This window comes from Lacerta agilis, chromosome 16 (assembly GCF_009819535.1).
Source record: "Lacerta agilis isolate rLacAgi1 chromosome 16, rLacAgi1.pri, whole genome shotgun sequence".
Lineage (NCBI taxonomy): Eukaryota > Metazoa > Chordata > Lepidosauria > Squamata > Lacertidae > Lacerta > Lacerta agilis.
In genome coordinates, this window is record NC_046327.1 from 32,824,675 (window position 1) to 32,843,378 (window position 18,704).

Below are 18,704 nucleotides of genomic sequence, written 5' to 3' on the forward strand. Positions count from 1 at the left end.
AATGGCCATCTGTCAGGGACGCTTTAGTCGAGTTTCACTATGTTCAGTGTGGCTTGCTCCTTGAGAAATGTGCACAGGGTAGTAGCCTTAAAATTGCTCTCTGTTTAAAGGCTGATAGTAACATGGGCCAGGCAAAAGGGCCTGATTCACAAGCTCTTGCAAGCATTCACAAGCATAGTTGATAGAAAACCCACCTGCTCTGTGCTTTGAATGGAATCTGCCCTCTCTGGGTCTCCCCTCCCCTTGTGCAGCTTCCAAGCTTTCAATGGATGCCAGCATATAATAGGATAATAAGGGATAATAGATACTCTGGCGTCCTGGTAATTAATACCCTCAGAATGGATTCCCATGTAGTCACACAATACCAATCTATTCATCCAGCTTGGGCAGACATGGCAACAATTAATAGGAAGCTCCGCAGATATCCAGAGGGTGCGGGGGACCCACAACCCCCATGCCACTAATCTGGAGTGACAACGCATCTCAGTTCCTTAAGTTGTGTGTAGAAATCTCTGACCACTGCATGGCTGGAATGCTGCATATTGCGCAAATGTAAGACTTGACGCGGGTGGCGCTGTGGTCTAAACCACAGAGCCTACGGCTTGCTGATCAGAAGGTCAGTGGTTTGAATCCCCGCGGCGGGGTAAGCTCCCGTTGTTCAGTCCCAGGTCCTGCCCACCTAGCAGTTTGAAAGAACGTCAAAGTGCAAGTAGATAAATAGATACCGCTCTGGCGGGAAGGTAAATTAATTCAAGAGGGTTCTGGAAGCTTCTGTGTGTGGAAGAAACAAGCAGAAGGTTCATGATGTTTGGGTTATTCCTTCAGAGAAGCTGAGTACAGCTGGTTTAAACTGGCTCTGTTATCTCTTCTGTCAAGGTCATGCTGACTATAAGAATAAAAGCCAGAAGGAGCCTGGGATTCACTTTCTTTCTGTCTCTCTTTCCTTCTGTGTGATGTTCTGTATATAGTATACTTAGTGTTAAGGTTTAGTCTTATTATAACTTGTTGTAAGTTTACTGCAAGTCAAGTCTGCAGCAACTGGATTTCTTATGGACAGTGCCAGTCCTGAATGTATTGGATTTGTGACCATTATGCTCATTCGCCTTCAGTAGCAGTAAAGCTCTGCTGGATTAAATACGAATTGCCTCTGTCTGGTCTATTTTGGGGGAATCCCGCAACGTGTTCCAAGTTTTTGCTCTGCTAACTATACGTTGGAGTTTTGCTTTGGATCAACACTGAATTCCAAGACACACCAGGCCAGGATACAGACGAGGCCAGCCGCTCGGACGTCTCCGCGCCCCGCGCCCACCCAGCTTGGCCTCTCGGTAACGCGGCCGCACTCGGGCGGGCTGACAGGCGAGGGGGCGGGAGGAGGATCGACGGTGGCGGCTGCGTCGGCGGGCAGCTTCGGCCCATGCGCAGTGTCGGGCGCCTGCCCTTCCCTTCCCCGCCGGGCCCCATTTAAGGCGCACGAGCGCAGCGGCCAGAGGCAGAAAAGCGCGAAGCAGCGGCGAGACGAGGATCGGAATCCCTGCGCAGCGTCCAGCCACCGCCAGAAGACCATGAGGGAGATCGTGCACCTGCAGGCCGGCCAGTGCGGCAACCAGATCGGAGCCAAGGTTAGGGCACGGGGCAGGGGCTTGGCGCCCCGGGGGTGGGGGGAACTTGGGCTAGGTTCCGATTGCCCCCCCCCGGCCATGGGGCCTCCTAGCTCTCTGGGCGGGCGGATGTCCTAGAAAAGGGCCCTCGGACAGCTTCGCCCCTTTCCCGGCTCGGCGGAGGCGCATCGGCTGGTCGCCTCTTCCACGATCTCGCCGCCTTTTTCCTGGGCGGCCTGGCGCGCGCCATGCGGTGGGGGGGGGGGGTAAGAAAGACTTACATCTGGAGGGGGGTCCTCCAGTTTTTCCCACCCCCAACCCCGAACCGTGGGGAATTGTAGCGCGGCGGCTTCCCGGTGGCGGCTCCTTGCTGCCTGGAGCGCAGGGTGGGGACCCGGGAACGATGGCGAAGCGCTTCGCTCCGTGCGCCACGGAGAGCGGCTGCCTCGGTTGCGCCGAACCGATTCGCGCGTCTGGTGCTGCCTTGCGCGCCTTCTTTTCCAGCGGGTGCGCGCGCTCGCGTGTGTGGCGGGGCTGCGGATCTCTGCATTGCGGCCGCCAACATGGCTTCCTCCGCCCTTAGCCGCTTACGAAGGCATCTGGAGGAGGGCGATGATCTCCTCCGGGATCTTCGCCCCCTTCCTCTCCTGCGCCGCAGACGGATTCTCAGATGGGGCTCTACGTCGCTGGTGGAAGGCTAGACACCCCCTTCCCTCCTCCGTGAGATTGTGGCGCAGTCTGGTTAGGTCTCGAGGGAAGGCGAGGCTTGGCCGAGCTGCCCTGCCACCCAGCCGTTGAAGAGATGTGTGTTTTTGATTTGATCGCTTCATCGATCCTCCCTCCTTTCCTCCAAATGATAGTCAAGGCGACCTTTTGGCTTCGTCCATAGTGGGACAGCACTGGGAGTTTCCCAAAGGAACGCGTGGCACAAGATTCTCTCGCCCAAACATGGATACAGTCTGAATCCCAACGTGCTGTATAATGCTGCATGAGAATGCAGCAAAATCAACATGTGCCTGGCACACTGCAGTGTGGACGCTGTACAGCAACAGGGGAATGATAACTGTCAGAACTCTCCCTGGTGCAAAGCAGAATCAAACAGAAGGCATTGTACCCTACCCCAACTGTGTCTCCAGGGATGGGGGAAACTTATGGTCCTCTGGATGTTGCTGGACTCTTCACCTCCATCAGTCACGGCCAGCCAGGCCAATGGTCAGAGGCGATGGTGGTTGTAGTCAAACAACATCTGGATAGCACCAGGTTTCCATGCAGTGTAGGATGGGCACCCTTTGGGTATGCTTATTGGGCTAAATTAGCACACCTAAAATTGCCTGTTCTGTTTGGTTGTTTACTTAGGTCAGTTCCCATGAGGAGATACTTTTTGATCCGTGTCATGACAGCCTCCATTATGGCCAGAAGTATATTGGAATTAACCATCCCTCGTGTCTTGGCGTGAACTTGGTTGAAAGGAACGCAGTGGGCCAACTAGTCCCATCATTTAGCATTAGAAGATCTCTGTCGCAACTGCAAATTGCCTCAAACCCCTCTGAATTGATACTGTTTCTCTTCTGCCAACCGGCACCCCCAAACTGCAGGCTAAGAAAGGGATTCCTCCCCACCTTTCTTAAATGGAGAGAGGAAGTGGGTTAGAAATGAAACACACCTTTCCACCATGACCCTCAGAAGTGCTCCACCCTTGTTAGTGGTGACACAAAGGTTGCCATCAAAAGCAAGAGTTACTTATTTGTGGATAAGTAGGTGATCCTTCAGATTCTCGCGTGGGAGAGCTGCTGATAGTTCCCTTTCTACAAAGCTTTCATTTGCTTTATGAGGAAAATGCATAGGAGGGAGAGTGTTTGCTGCTAAACCAGCTTTCCTTGTAGACTTAATTAAGATACGCTGAGGTCTCACTAAAACACACACGCGCATACCCCACTCACACACCAAAACAAATCTCACTACAGCCAACCAAACACAACCAAACACACCCTAGGTCACCCCCAACCTCTCTCACTGCCAAATAAATACCACAAGCGAATAGTAAGAGAACCCACACAAGTGACGCTGACACAAAACCCCACACATAACACTAAGTAGAAGAATAGAAGGTTTGCCCCTCCCCCTCTTTCCCCCTTTTCTTCGTAACCTAACACTAATGTCTCACAACAAATGAAACTGATCTGTAGAAAACGCAACTTGAAAAAAGAGACAATGCACGATTAAGAAATCTTTCATAAAATATATATTTTTAAAAGAAAACACAGGTGGTTAAGCTATGAGGATGGGAGGCAGAAGCTTAAGTAACTGAAAGCTTTTTCATGCAAAGCATTTCTTCACACAGCAAGCTAAAAATTGAGGAGAAGGGCTCTCTCTGGTCTTGTCTCCTACAAGGAGAAGCTTTCCACCAGGCACACCCCCACCTGCAATCAGAAATGGTATGGCCCAGGCCCCAGACACCAGTTTATCACTTAAATGAGAGTCAGACCTGAGTCACCATTGCAAAGCTCACTTTTCATCCATTTGAGAGATGGGCAAGGGATAGATCAATCTCTGACTCATCCAGAGTTTGTTCACTTGTTAACGCTCCAGGGGAAGATGGTGTCTGGGCGATTGCTTCTCGGGCCATGTGCCCGTGCCTCCCATCAAGATGGCTATCCCAAGTCCTGGTGACGGCTGAACTAGGCTGGCAGCTGTTTTACTGCAATGCCCTTTGAAAATTATGCTGTAGCTCTCCTGACACACACACAAAAATCAGCTTCTCTCCCTCCCTGCCTTAAACATCTGTCTGCTTTTCATGGCTGAACCTGGCGGGGATCTGAAGGCATCAATAAACCCAGAGCTCAAAGACCTATCTGCTCAGCATGCTGGGATGAACGGAAACATGTGCCCATGTAGAAGTGATGCATTCTTGGGCAGCAGATTCATCTAGAACTTTGGGCTCAATGTGGCTGTAGCAGCAGAAGGGGAGGCATTGGTGTCTCCCCCTACCCCTCTACACACACACACACTGCTCATAGGGCACTCAGGAGCGATTCTGCACAGAGCCAAACTGGCTTAAACAGTAGCCTCACCCTTTATGATAATGAGATCTGGCTTGCTCTCTCCCCACATACGTACCTCCTGCAGAACAAAGGCGGCAGCTGGGCTCCCAGGCTGGGTTTTCAATGTGCAGGGGCATGCTGCTGCAGCAGGAGGCTCCTTGGGAGATGTCTTGTGTGCTCTCACCTCTTCCCATTGGGTGGTGACTTTTTTTTTTTTTTAACGGGCTTCATTTTAAGGCACAGCCACACGGAGAAGAAGCTGACAGCTAGAACGGGCTGTTTGTTTTTGGGGGACCACGTGCAGAATGGAAAACCAGTGCTAATCTGGGAAAGGCATTGCCCTCATTTATGGAAGCAAAGTTTCAAGGGCTGTTGCGAGTGCAAGCAGGGTGCTGGAGAATGGGTGTGCTCTCTCTGAACACGTCACTGGAGAGAGCCTGTCAGCCATCTTTGCTGTCAGCCTCTCCAGCGCACCAGCCTCTTGGGCTAGAAGCCTCTTCGCTCTCCTCACCGGATTTATGACTGCAGTGCTTGCCTCTCCCTGCTGGTCTGGCTGCTTTCTTGGGTGTGTGTGTGCGTGCACAGAGAGAGGGGGGAGCGTTAAAGAGTGCACCAACGTCGGTGTCCACCCTTGTGGGCTCTCCTTCAAGCTCTCCCCCACCCTCGGGCTTTTACAGGCATTGGGTATAAATAGAATCTGCCTCTCATACTGCTGCGGTTCCTGCAGCAGTGTGAGGGAAGCAGAGACTGATAGAGCGACTCCATTTTAGAGCTGTGCAGGTTGCTCTCTTGGCGAGGGGGGTATGATATGATTTCAGGCAGTGGGCTTCCTATTTGTATGCTGCTGTGCCGGGGGGATCTACTGTTTTAAGCCTCTCAGACTTAAGTGATGATGGCTTATTCCCAGAGCAGGTTTTGCTGCCTAAGGGAAGGGCAAACATGCAGTGGAAGAGATTTTGGGGAGCAAGCGTGAGCCCAGGGGGTTCTGTCCCAAGCTCTTGAGAAGAAGGAGGTGGTCTTCATAATATTAAGATAGTATATCAGGGTGTAAAGAGCACGTCGTTGTAATTGTTGCAGCAACTGTGTATGGTAGGGGGTTTGGCGCACCGAGTAAGTGTAGACTTGTTTAAGCCACTTGGTGAAGTCACGGCAAAGAGATTTCCTAGTAGTTCACAATTCAGTCTTACACCGCTGTAATGCTCCCTGTGTTGGGTGGGAGTCAGAAAGGCTGTTTTGAGAGCCCCCTGCTCTCTGCAGCTACCATATATCTAAACACCTTTTGTGAACCTGGTGCCCGCAAAATTTTGAGCCTTCCCTTTACACTCTGCTTGTCCCTTAAGTCTGGATGGGGGGAACATGTGGCCCTCCAGATATTGCTGGCCTCCCATCATCCCCGTCTACCGGCCATGCTAACTGGGGCTGATGGGGATTGAGGCTCCAACGGCATCTGGAGGGCCACAGGTTCCCTTCTCTACCTTGGGTACCCCAGGTCCATGTTGGTCCCGTTGTCTCCACCATCCCATCACTGCTGCTAAAAGTGTAGCATGCCAGCATTGGCCAGTTCCCTTCTGCCTCTTTGGTAACCTGGTTTCTAGAAATCGCTTGCTGACAGCTGCCACCCTTTGCCCTTTCACGGGAGGCCCAAGAGAATTTGCGGGAAAGAAAGGAGGGTAGCTTGTCTCTCTGCAAGGCTCTGCTTTCACCTTCTGTAAAATCCTGTCGCTGAACACCTCTTCGTTTCCCAAGGTCTCTGTGTGCCACAGGGCTCAAGGAAGGGAGGTGCTGATGGCAACCACAAATAAGGCAAGCCAGAAATCTGTGGGGATAGAAGGGGGGAGGGAAATAGTGGATAGAGATCCCAAAGTTTAGAGTCTGTTTCCAAAGCAGAACTGAGATTTCAACTTTAACAGTTGGTTTCCTAGGGCTGGTACATCAGTTGATTTCTCTACATGATTAGTGGCTTAGTAAGATGACACCAACGAAAAGCCCCACATCATTGGGGAATGTCTCCTGCAGGAGCTCTTTTGAGCACAGCTCCCATTCATTTCATTAGAGCTTGTGTCTCATCATTAGTTTTCAAACTTTGGTGCCGAAATATTTGGATGGACATTTGGAGAGCCAGTGTGGTGTAGTGGTTAAGAGTGGTACCGCCAACCTTCTGATCGACAAGCCCTAGGCTTTGTGGTTTAGACCACAGCGCCACCTGCACCCCTTGTGTACATGTATAGATGTGCATATATTCCGGTATACAGTGGAACCTTGATTTTCAAGCGTCTCCAGAGAGCCAGTGTGGTGTAGTGGTTAAGAGTGGTAGACTCGTAATCTGGGGAACCGGGTTCGCGTCTCCGCTCCTCCACATGCAGCTGCTGGGTGAACTTGGGCTAGTCACACTTCTCTGAAGTCTCTCAGCCCCACTCACCCCACAGAGTGTTTGTTGTGGGGGAGGAAGGGAAAGGAGAATGTTAGCCACTTTGAGACTCCTTCAGGTAGTGAAAAGCATGATATCAAATCCAGACTCTTCTTCTGAGTAGCAGGCTTGAAGAGTGGTATAGAGCAGGCATGTCCAACTTCCAAGAGACTGCGATCTATTCCCACTAAAAATAAAAATAAAACTGGCAGTGATCTAGTTTTGGGGAGCATTGATCAGAGTTGTGGAGCTTTTTTGGGGGGAGCCTTCAGCAAAGTTGTGGAGCTTTTTGGGGGGAAGAAGACCAAAAGCTGTTGAGCTTTGATCGATCGGTAGATCGCAATTGACTTATATCTAGCTGCTATGGCAGCTAGAGTCCATCAAAGAACCCATTGCTTGGAAACGTGCCACAAATAGGTGGCCTTAGCTATACATTCTTGCCTGACCTTTTACCTGTTCTTCCCCTGCATTTGCCCCCTTGTCTGCTACCTCATATCAGGTGTATGCCGTGGGCTCCTGAATGTTGTTCCCAGTAATTCAAACCATCCTAAGACAAGTGACAGATGAAGTAATTGTCCTGTATTTGCAGTAAGACTAGGGTGTGCCGCAATATGGTCTAGCTGCCACTGTCCCATAAGTATATCGACTTGCTGCAAGGCATATAGAGTAACAGATACATCCAACATGAAGGCTTAATTCCCCCCTTTCCTCCCAAGGCATATCTTAGTCCCTCTTTGAGCACATAATTGGGCAGCACTGCTTTTTAAGTTGCCTAGACATGCAACAAGCAGCTGTTGCTCAAAGATGGGGATGGTAAGGCTGTGTGGCCTTCCCGCTGTTGTTGGACTACCAGCTCATTGTCTCTGACCATTGTCTATGCCAGCGGTGGCGAACCTATGGCACACGTGGCAGACTTGACACGCAGAGCCCTCACTGCTGGCATGCATGCCATCGGCCCATCCGTGCTGTTGTTGGTTTTTCCCCATTTGTTCTCCCACTCCCCCCCACACACACACACTACAGCTTGCGTCCACTGTTAAAACCCGGAACCTTTCTTTCTTTCTTTCTTCTTTTCTTTTCTTTTTTATTTTTGCTGTTAGCCAGAGATTGTGTTTGGAAATTGGTCTGTTTTTCAATTTGCTGCGTCAGTGGCTGTTTCTGATTGGGCGTAACAGCATTCGTTTTTTAACCCTTATTGTGCTGGGGGGTTTTTTTGGCGCTTTGGCAGATGGTGATGTCGGTGCTGCACGTTAGTTCCAGCGAAGGTATTATTCATCATTTACAATTTGTTGTTGACAAAGGACAGCTGAACATATAAAGGGCCCGTTACCTTCAGCAGCTTATGGCCTCATCAAACCTAAATCCGGCCCTGGCTGTGATGTCATTTCTTAAAAGAGTTCAGCGCATCAGTATGGTTTCTCACTTTCTCCTAAGACTGTGGAATGGGGACCTGAAGCTTGCCACATGTTGTCCCCAGCAGTTGACTGATGGGAATTGTGATCCAAAACATCTTGTGAGGGCCGTTGCTTCCACATCCCTGCCATGCAACCAGCTTAAAATGTGTTAAGAGTGCTAACAGGTCGCACCTATTCCCAGCCTCAAAAACCTTGTAAGCTGAAGCTCACGCTGGGCAGGAAGTGCATGGAGCCAGCTTGTACAGCCCCTTTTCTAATTGGCTCCTTGGGGGCTCACAGCTGACTTGCAAACCTGGGTGGATTCTCATGGCACCATGAATGGGCTTTGTGAAGCGGCTGCGTCGGCACCAGATGGTGGTGACCTGATCACTCAGTTCAAATGACAACTTGTTGAGTTTCCACAATGGGGTTGCTTCCTTAGCTGCAGTGTTGAATCACGGGTGTGGTTTCCACAGTCAAATCATGTATCTAAAATATAACATGAGACTGTGTGTGTGTGTGTTGTGTGTTACGTTACTCTGTTGCTATAGTTCATTGTACGTGTTACTTAGCAATACAATGTGTCTGCCTTATGTAAAGAAACAAAACACACACACATTATTGGTGGCCGCTCTCCCATGTTCAGGTCTCTCTCTTTTATAACATTTTATTAATTTCCCAAAAATAAAACAGTAACAGTGTCAAAACAAAACAAAACAAATTAACTTCCCCCTAGTCCCTTCCTTGGTTCCATTGTTTATCAACGTACTGCATGTCCGTTGTAAAGTTATAAACCATTGTATTACTTATTATCCATTCAAAATTATATTACAGGCAGTATTAAAACCCTGCCAATGTATTAACCTGAGTACATTGCTTTTGAATATATGCAATAAACTCCTTCCAACCTTCCTTAAATTCGTTATCGTCTCCTCCTCTTGGTTTCATTGTCAATTTTGCCGTTTCAGCATATTCCATTAATTTAACTTGCCAATCTTCTTTAGCTGGGACACCACCTTCTCTCCATTGTTGTGCTAATAATATTCATACAGCCTCAGGTCTCTCTCTCAAGCAGATGCAGTTGTAGGCAGCTCTGATGCTCCCAACATTCGGTCCAAACACTCAGGGAAGAATGTGGTATGCAGGGAAACAGGAAGCTGCCTCATACTTTGTCAGGCCATCAGCAGCACTGATGGACTGTAGTTCTCCAGTGTTTTGGACAGGGGTCTTACCCAGCTATATGCTGGCAGATGCCAGGAATTGAACCCGGCACCTTCTGCATGCTGCGCTTTGGTCCCTCTGTAGTCAGACTGTATCACTTTCAAAATCCATACAGTATGGGTGGTTGTTTGGAAGTGTTTCCCTATCAAGAGTCTCTTGCAGGTGGAAGCCTAACTTGTGAAGGAGACAGACAATTTTTTGAGTTTTGGTTTCGTGAGTATGTGAAGTTAGCTACTTATGCTAAACCATGTTTTTATTTTGTATTCTGGTAACCTTTTTTTCTTGAGAACTGTGTAACCATTATGTAGTTAAAGTCCTTTCATTAATAAATCTTTGAAGGATCGTGTTTGCCTGTGTTTTGTGCTTCTGGCTGCAAAGCTAAACTGGTGCTTTACTGCTTGATCCTACTGGTTGGATTTCTGCCCGTGACTACGGTATAGTAGATGGGACTGCGCAGGCTGGAAAAGCCAAAGACTTATCCCTTCTTCCCTTGTGCTTAGGACTGGCAGTGAATTGCAAAAAGGGTGGTGGCAGCTTTACCGAGCTTTTTGGGATTTTGTGTGCAAAATCCTGTACCCCTCTCTGCGCTTGTGGCTAACGTAACGCTGTTACATCGCAACAAGGCACGCTAACATCGCTACATGGTTGCATTTTAATGTTCTGTTGGAAGCCGCCCAGAGTGGCTGGGGAAACCCAGCCAGATGGGCGGGGTATAAATAAATAATAATTATTATTATTATTATTATTATTATTATTATTATTATTATTGAAGCATCCTTCTTGGTGTACTAGACTTCTACGTGCAAGGATACTTTGTTGGGGGCCCTTTAAAGGAACGCCTTCCCATTCTAGTGGTGCTACAGTCTCATGAGGGCTATAGCATACACCTCCCTGCACGACCAGGTGACATGGGAGTGACTAGGAAAGCTGGTTTGGAAGTGGTGGCACGCAGCAAAGATAATTATTGGATGGAAGCCTGTGAAATCTGGCCTGTTCCTTGCTGCTGTCCTCTTCAAGACGTGCTTCCTTTAAGAAAAGCAGAAGCTTTTCCTCTCTGTAACTGGAGTCTGCAGTGTTCAGGCTTTGGGGAAGTGTTAGGGTGTGTTCTTGGGGTCCCATGTGACGGCACAAGTATGCCCCGCTAGGCCCAACCACCACCCAGAATTGAACATACATAGTTCCTCACTGCCATCTCCAGCCACCATGTTCCCCTTGCAAAATCCCTCAGGGTAGGCTGAGAAATGGTGACTGCCCAAGGTCACCCAGTGAGTCTCGTGTCTTGAGCGGACGTTTGAACCACAGGGTAAGCAGAGTGATCCCCAAGGGTGCGCCTTCTAGAACCTCTCCCCGAACCCTCTTGTTCTTTGCAAAGGGGTCTCCAACAAGACAAGCTTATGTGGAAAGCATTCCTTGAGAGTAGAACATTTGGAAACTACCGTGTGCTGAATGGCTTTGCCAGTTGGCTTCTCCCTAGAGCTGAATGTCTTCTCTCGCCCAAGTAAGTTCCTTTGGAGGTCGGGGCAACAGAGCTTGTTGAATGAAGAGCAACCAATACCCTCGATTGGCTGCTGCTTGAGATGATGGGTAGCAAATCCAATACACATCGACTGGTGAAATGATCTGTAGTAGGGGGTGATGCTGATACATGGCCTACCCTCCTCGGAGGTATCTGAGTTCATTGCTCTCTTGCAATGGATACTACTGGCAGCTAACTGCAGCTGGGACGAAATTCACCCCTTTGCAATGATAGCCTGCCCATGAGACTAATGAGGGGAGGCATTTGTGTGACTTTTGTTGTTGTTGTTGTTCAGTCGTTCAGTCATGTCCGACTCTTCGTGACCCCATGGACCAGAGCACGCCAGGCACCCCTATCCTCCACTGCCTCCCGCAGTTTGGCCAAACTCATGCCAGTCGCTTCGAGAACACTGTCCAACCATCTCATCCTCTGTCGTCCCCTTCTCCTTGTGCCCTCCATCTTTCCCAACATCAGGGTCTTTTCTAGGGAGTCTTCTCTTCTCATGAGGTGGCCAAAGTACTGGAGCCTCAACTTCAGGATCTGCCCTTCCAGTGAGCGCCCAGGGCTGATTTCTTTAAGGATTTCTTAACTACTGCAGGGATGGGAAATCTGCGCCTTCAAAATGCTGTTGTATCTCAGCTTCCCTCGGCCCCCACTCTTTGGCCCTGTTGGCTGGGGCTGATGGGAGATGAAGTCCAGTAACCTCTGTCGGGCCACAGGCCCCCCTTCTCTGCTCCAATGCACAAGGTGGTAAAACCCAAATGTTCCTCCCCATGTTAGCACAGGGGCCCAATGCACTGGGAAGAAACCCACTCAGTTCCCACTGAAATGAATGAGAACTGCTGAAAGGGACAGAAGTGTCTTAAAGGCCACCTGAAATCTGCCACTTGCTACTCTGCCTCACAAGAGGCCCGGCTAGACCTGGTTTTCAGAAGGGTTTGTTCAGATGACTCCTCTTAATGTTATATCCCCCTTTTCTTTTCTTTCTTCGCCTGCTACAGTTCTGGGAAGTCATCAGCGATGAGCACGGCATAGATCCCACTGGCACCTACCACGGAGACAGCGACTTGCAGTTGGAGAGGATCAACGTCTACTACAATGAGGCCTCAGGTTTGTTCCTGCAGCACTGCTGTTCATTTCAGAGTTCAGGATTCTTTCCTTGCCTCTTTCCACGCTCCTCCGTGCTGCCCAAGCTCCTGTGTATGATCGGCTACTTTCTCTACCCTCTTTCTGCCCTCTCTCTTGCCTTTCACAGATCAGGGATGGGGAAATTGTGACCTTCCAGATGTTGCTCCATTCCAGATGTTACCGGCCCCAGACAGCACAGAACAGAGTGGGAGTTGTAATCAAACAACCACCGGGGGGGGGGGGTCGTCACAGGTTTCCCCATCCTGTCATAGAAAGTGACAGCCCTGACTTTCCCAATTCCTGTCTGACATTTGCTATTTTAAGAGCAGAGGTGCAGTGTTCAGAGTGGCATCTCTCTGGTGCCCTACCCTACTTTGATGGGTCCTATATATGGTTGTGTTCAGTTTGTGACTAGGCTGTAGTCGATAGTTCGAATCCGTACGACAGAGTGAGCTCCCGTTCCACTGTCCCAGCTTCTGCCAACCTAGCAGTTCAAAAGCGCACCAGTGCAAGTAGATAAATAGGTACCACTGCGGCGGGAAGGTAAATGGCATTTCCTTGTGCTCTGGCTTTCATCATGGTGTCCCGTTGCGCCAGAAGCTGTTTAGTCATGCTGGCCACATGACCCGGAAAGCTGTCTGTGGACAAACGCCAGCTCCATCGACCTGAAAAGCGAGATGAGCGCCATAACCCCATCCAGGGCTCTTTTACCTTTTTGCCTTTGCTAAAATTCAGTTGATGCAGCTCCCTCTTGGATCTCTCTCTCTTCTAATTAGACCTGGGTCTGCTGTTTTCTCTACCCCAACCCCCATACGAAAGCACTTTGCTATATTCCAGGCATGCCCTGCACCCCCAAAATGTGGCTTTCCTCCTCCCTAAAAAGCTCAACAACTTTGACTTGAACCCCCAAAAAACAGGGCTTTCCTTCCTAAAAAAAAAGCTAAACAACCTTGACTTGAACCCCCCAAAAGGGGGTAGATCACTGCCAGTTTTTAACTCTGTGAGTAGATTGCAGTCTCTTGGGAGTTGGCCACCCCTGCTATATTCTATAAGTTGACCTCCAGCTAAATCCTTTTCCGTTGACCTAGTGGCGCCTGATCTCTCCATCCCTATGTATCCCAAGTGTAGATTATAATAGACGTGAGGGTGGGGAGTGAGGTGGAAGGTGCCTCGACCAAACTAAATCAGTAAGACTGGCGTCATCAGCAAATGGGATCAGCCGGCTCACAGAACAGGCTGCTGGCTTTCTCCATGGGATCAGTCCCTGGCATGGGACTGTGATGAGGAATGAGTGTGGGAATAACACACTGTGGCAGCTGTCGCCAACTGTTTCTGGAATTGCTGCAAAATATCTGTGGAAGGGACCTAGCGGTTTTTGCGGGATGATGGTGGTGGCAACCTTCCCTGCAGAAGTGTCTCCTCAAAGTACTTCTTCTTCTCTTTGTGGGGGAACCCAGAGGGTGGTTAAGACCTAGAGGCAGGTCTGCTACTGAAGTGAAGCTACCTGTAGGCCCTGTAAGCTGCCCAAGGAGCTGTCGCTCTGAGCTCTTGGAGTAGACATGGGGAGCCTGTGGCCCTCCAGGTATTGCTGGACTTTGACCCCCACCAGTCCCAGCCAGCCCACTAGTATGCTCCCCATCTTTTGAACTGGGTGATTGGCTCAACATGAGCTGGTCAGATTAAACGCTAGTATATCTGTTGGGAGGGTGGATTCTTAAACACTTCTAAAAGGTTTTTTTTCCCTTCTTTCCATTCAGGTGGCAAGTATGTACCCAGAGCTGTCTTGGTCGACCTGGAACCTGGCACCATGGATTCGGTCAGGTCCGGCCCTTTTGGGCAGATATTCAGGCCTGATAACTTTGTCTTTGGTAAGGAGCTATTGCTGAGCTGCAGTTGCAAATGTTGCCCAGTCAAGCTAAAGGATGTCGGGGGGGGGGGGAGAGCTGTAATTGATCACAGGAGCTCAAACCTGACGCACTTGAACAGTGATCTACTGCTCACGTAGGCAAACGGGGCTGTAGCTCCATGGCAGAGTGTCTGCTTGACATTTAGAAAATCCCTGGCATTTCCAGGTAGACTTAGAGACTTCTGCCTGAAATCCTGAAGGCAATTCAGACCTAGAAGGTCCAGTGTTGTGGCAGCTTCCTGTCTTCCAATGGACATGGTGGGAGTGGAGAAACAATTGTCTGTAGCTGGGTGATGAAGCAGAAAATAGTGTTGGGCTTGGGCGATCCAAGTTCAAATCTCTGTTCAGCCGTGACATTTCAAGAGTCACCCAAGGGGACCGTCTTGAGATCCATAGTGTGACCTAGGAGGGTGGGGTGGGGTTACACACACACCCAGGGTAATACATGAATTAGTTTCATGTCACAATACCTGGCACCAAATGAAAAAGCCCAAAGTGGCACCAATTCAACCTCCGGGGGAACTGCTCATGCCCAGGGTGCCTTCTGCTAGCAGGAATAACCTTATTTGCTGTGTCCCAAGTTAAAAACGGCAGTTACTTGATGTAGCATGCATTATGTAAAAGCAATTCTTAATTACATTGCCCTCATTGTGTGTGTGAGAGAGAGAGAGAGGCCTGGAGGAAAGAGCCAGAATGAGCTAGCAACCGCTTTTGGCTATCTCTGTACTACTTTTTGTTCCACAAGCACAGGCATGTATGTTCTGAGTGGGCTGACGGAATGTGCTCTCTCCTTACTTGACACATGCAAAACTTGGAAGTTTGACCTGGTTTACATTGTGGGGAGGAGGAGGAGGAACGTTCCAGAATGGAGAGCTTGCAGCTCATCAGCAGCTTGGGGAAGGGTTGGGGAACTGGGGAATAGCAATAATGCAGAATCTCAAGCTTTTCTTACACCTACCAGCTCCTGCGATGTACAATTGGTCAGATATAATGTGAATCAGTGGGGTAAGGGGGGTTGAAATAGCAGCATTTGGGCATGAGGATTATTCGAGGGAAAGGTTCTTTGCAGTTAAAAAAATGATTGTGGAGAATAAGGAGATCGTTGTTTTGTGCACAAACTCTTATTTGGCTTAGGTCCTAGTTCCGTAAATGTAATTCTAAAGCAGCAGGGTTTTTGTTTTGTTTTTTTTAGGTTCTTACTTTTTGCAAGAGATAATTATTCTTAGCAAAAGCAAATGATAGGAAGCCATGAAGGAGCACTTAGTCATGCAGGGCACGAAAACACCGCACCCTAAGTACAGGAATGTTTTACGTAAGCTGCCTGCAGTTCTCCAAAACAAAAGGGCTAGCTACTTAAATTGTGGTGGAGATTTCTCATCAAAACTGGGTCTGTATGCACAAACTGTTATGTAATGTACTTAGCAGAATAGTTATTAGTGGTCCCTGAGAGCTTGGAAAGGATGGTTTTGACACTTCAGACTGCAATCCTAACTCCACTTACCTGGGAGTAAGCTGCATGGAATTCAGTAGGACTATATCTTAGTAGACATGGTAAGGATTGCAACTGTTAAGTTACCTGAATACTACCTTACATTGAGGCTTCAGGTATGTCACCCAAAGGTGACAGGAGTCGTCTGTAAGCTTTGGGCCGAGCTGAAATAATGTGAGTGAGAGGTTAGTTCTGAAGTGTTTTTGTTCCCCATGAAAAGAGACACCTCTTTGGGTCACTGTTCAGGGGGCAATATAAAACAAGAGTCGAATGGATACAGGTAGGTAGCTGTGTTGGTCTGACGCAGTCTGAATGAATGAATGAATGAATGAATGTCCAGTGGCACCTCAGAGACCAACTAAGTTTGTTCTGGGTATAAGCTTTCGTGTGCATGCACACTTCTTCAGATACGCTGAAACAGAAGTCACCAGACCCTTATATATAGCGGGAGTGTGGGGTGGGATATTTCTAAGAAGGGCAGTAGGAGATGGGTGATTGGCTCAATGGGTATGGTAAACCTGTTGACGACTGATAACGACTGCAATTAGTCCTACAGGAAAAAGCAACGGATAGTATGCCAAAAATTAGGTTTAGCATGTGTAATGAGACATGAATCCAATATCTCTATTCAGACCAGGTCTCTCCATAGTTTTCAGTTTAGTAACGTGAATCCAATATCTCTATTCAGACCAGGTCTCTCCTTAGTTTTCAGTTTAGTAATAAGAGTTGAATGGTTTGCCTTCTTAAAAGAGACCATATTGTTCAGAAGAGGCCAGTAATGAAGTGATGACCTTTAACCCCCCACTCCTGACTTTCTCCTTGCTGCTCAGGTCAAAGTGGTGCCGGGAATAACTGGGCCAAAGGCCACTACACGGAAGGAGCTGAGCTGGTGGACTCTGTCCTAGATGTGGTGAGGAAGGAAGCCGAGAGCTGTGACTGTCTCCAGGGGTTTCAGCTCACCCACTCGCTAGGCGGGGGCACTGGATCAGGGATGGGGACCCTACTGATCAGCAAGATCCGCGAGGAATACCCCGACCGTATCATGAACACCTTCAGCGTGGTGCCATCACCCAAGGTTTCGGACACAGTGGTGGAGCCTTACAACGCCACTCTCTCAGTGCACCAGTTGGTAGAGAACACAGACGAGACCTACTGCATTGACAATGAGGCTCTTTATGACATCTGCTTCCGTACCCTAAAGCTCACGACTCCGACTTACGGGGACCTCAACCACTTGGTGTCCGCCACCATGAGTGGCGTGACCACCTGCCTCCGTTTCCCCGGCCAGCTCAACGCTGACCTCCGCAAGTTGGCCGTCAACATGGTTCCCTTCCCTCGCCTCCACTTCTTCATGCCCGGCTTCGCCCCCCTGACCAGCCGCGGCAGCCAGCAGTACCGGGCCTTGACTGTGCCCGAGCTCACGCAGCAGATGTTTGACGCAAAGAACATGATGGCAGCTTGCGACCCCCGCCACGGGCGCTACCTAACCGTCGCGGCCGTCTTCCGCGGCAGGATGTCCATGAAGGAGGTGGACGAGCAGATGCTGAACGTCCAGAATAAGAACAGCAGCTATTTTGTGGAGTGGATCCCCAACAACGTCAAGACGGCCGTCTGTGACATCCCGCCCCGAGGCCTCAAGATGGCCGCCACCTTCATTGGCAACAGCACGGCCATCCAGGAGCTCTTCAAGCGCATCTCCGAGCAGTTCACAGCCATGTTCCGCCGCAAGGCTTTCCTCCACTGGTACACAGGCGAGGGCATGGATGAGATGGAGTTCACAGAGGCCGAGAGCAACATGAACGACCTGGTCTCCGAGTACCAGCAGTACCAAGATGCTACTGCTGAAGAAGGGGAGTTTGAAGAAGAGGCAGAGGAAGAAGTAGCATGAAGATCTCCTCCCTCTCCTTCCCCCGTGACTCCTCCTTCTTCCCACCAGTCTTCTGAACCAATGGACCATACTGCTTGCACAGGCATAGACTTGAGCGTTCTAGGCCAGGGTTGGGGAGCCAGCGGCCTTCCAGCTGCTGTTGGACTTCACCTCCCATCTTCCCTGACCATTGGCCATGCCGGCTAGGGTTGACGGGAGTTGCGAGTCCAGCAATGTCTGGCGGGCCGCAGTTTCCCTATCCCTGCTCCAGCCCAACCCAAAGCAATTAAAAGAGTTGTGAATTTAAGTCCTTCCCGCTTACCCATTGCAAATGTTTAAAAGGAGTTGGTGACGGGGTGGAGGCTTCAGAGTCGTGTTCGGGAATGGCAGCAAGTGGGTAATATGTCTAGCTATAAAGCACTATATTTTCTCAGCTGACCCCCACACCCCTTCTTTCCTCTCTGCCCACCCTCCAAAGCACCTTTCCTGCTGCAATGTCTGTCCTTAGTGTTCTGTGGTCATGTGAGTTTTTTTGTTTCCGGAGATGAGCATGCACTAACTCATAACTCGCATTGTAGGTTTTTTTTTTCCATCCATGCTGGGCTTAAAGAAAAGATGAATGGAACTCATCGGGGTTGGTTTGAGGGGGGGTGGGGCTCTATCCTTTAGGGTGAACTGTAGCCCCCCTTTTGAGTGTTTGCTGTCAAAGCAGTTAGGTCTCCATAATAAACTACTGAACAACGATGACAGGCTAATGTGAATTATTGAACAGGCACTGTTGGGGGGGGGGCTTCCCCACTCCTCGGACCATCCAGTCAGCCACCAGCAATACAGAGTCATGTGCAAGAAAAGAGAAATGGGCGAGGTTGGTGCAGTCCCAACTATTATGCCCGATTGGTTTCAACCTTGTGGTTTGGAAGCGGCCTTCATTTGTGTGCTTGCAAAAACCTGCAACACTTTTGGATGCAGAAATCTCAGAAGCTCATAGAACTATGAAGTTGGAAGGGACCCTAAGGATCACCTAGTCGGGCATTAAGTGTCTCTCGCCGCCACCCCGCCACACACAAGCACCTCTCCCAGCTCAGGACCGCCTCTTCCCCATATAAACTTGACTTGGACTCTCCATTCATCATCTGA

At 49.5% G+C, this 18,704-nt stretch overlaps 1 protein-coding gene across 1 annotated transcript; it reads left to right on the plus strand.

Annotated features, from left to right (window-relative positions):
- The first annotated feature begins 1,469 nt into the window (after positions 1–1,469).
- Positions 1,470–18,311, plus strand: TUBB4A (tubulin beta 4A class IVa). The gene is made up of 4 exons (XM_033172865.1): positions 1,470–1,619; positions 12,179–12,287; positions 14,063–14,173; positions 16,531–18,311. The coding sequence occupies exons 1-4, from the start codon at positions 1,563–1,565 to the stop codon at positions 17,586–17,588; spliced, it is 1,335 nt and encodes a 444-aa protein (XP_033028756.1). The 5' UTR covers positions 1,470–1,562; the 3' UTR covers positions 17,589–18,311.
- Positions 18,312–18,704: the final 393 nt, after the last annotated feature.

Excerpts from the sequence above, each read along its gene's own strand:
- TUBB4A (XM_033172865.1), top strand. The coding sequence starts at position 1,563 with ATGAGGGAGATCGTGCACCTGCAGGCCGGCCAGTGCGGCAACCAGATC. Across the intron at positions 1,620-12,178 it reads GCAACCAGATCGGAGCCAAG|TTCTGGGAAGTCATCAGCGA; the intron begins GTTAGGGCACGG and ends CGCCTGCTACAG. Across the intron at positions 12,288-14,062 it reads CTACTACAATGAGGCCTCAG|GTGGCAAGTATGTACCCAGA; the intron begins GTTTGTTCCTGC and ends CTTTCCATTCAG.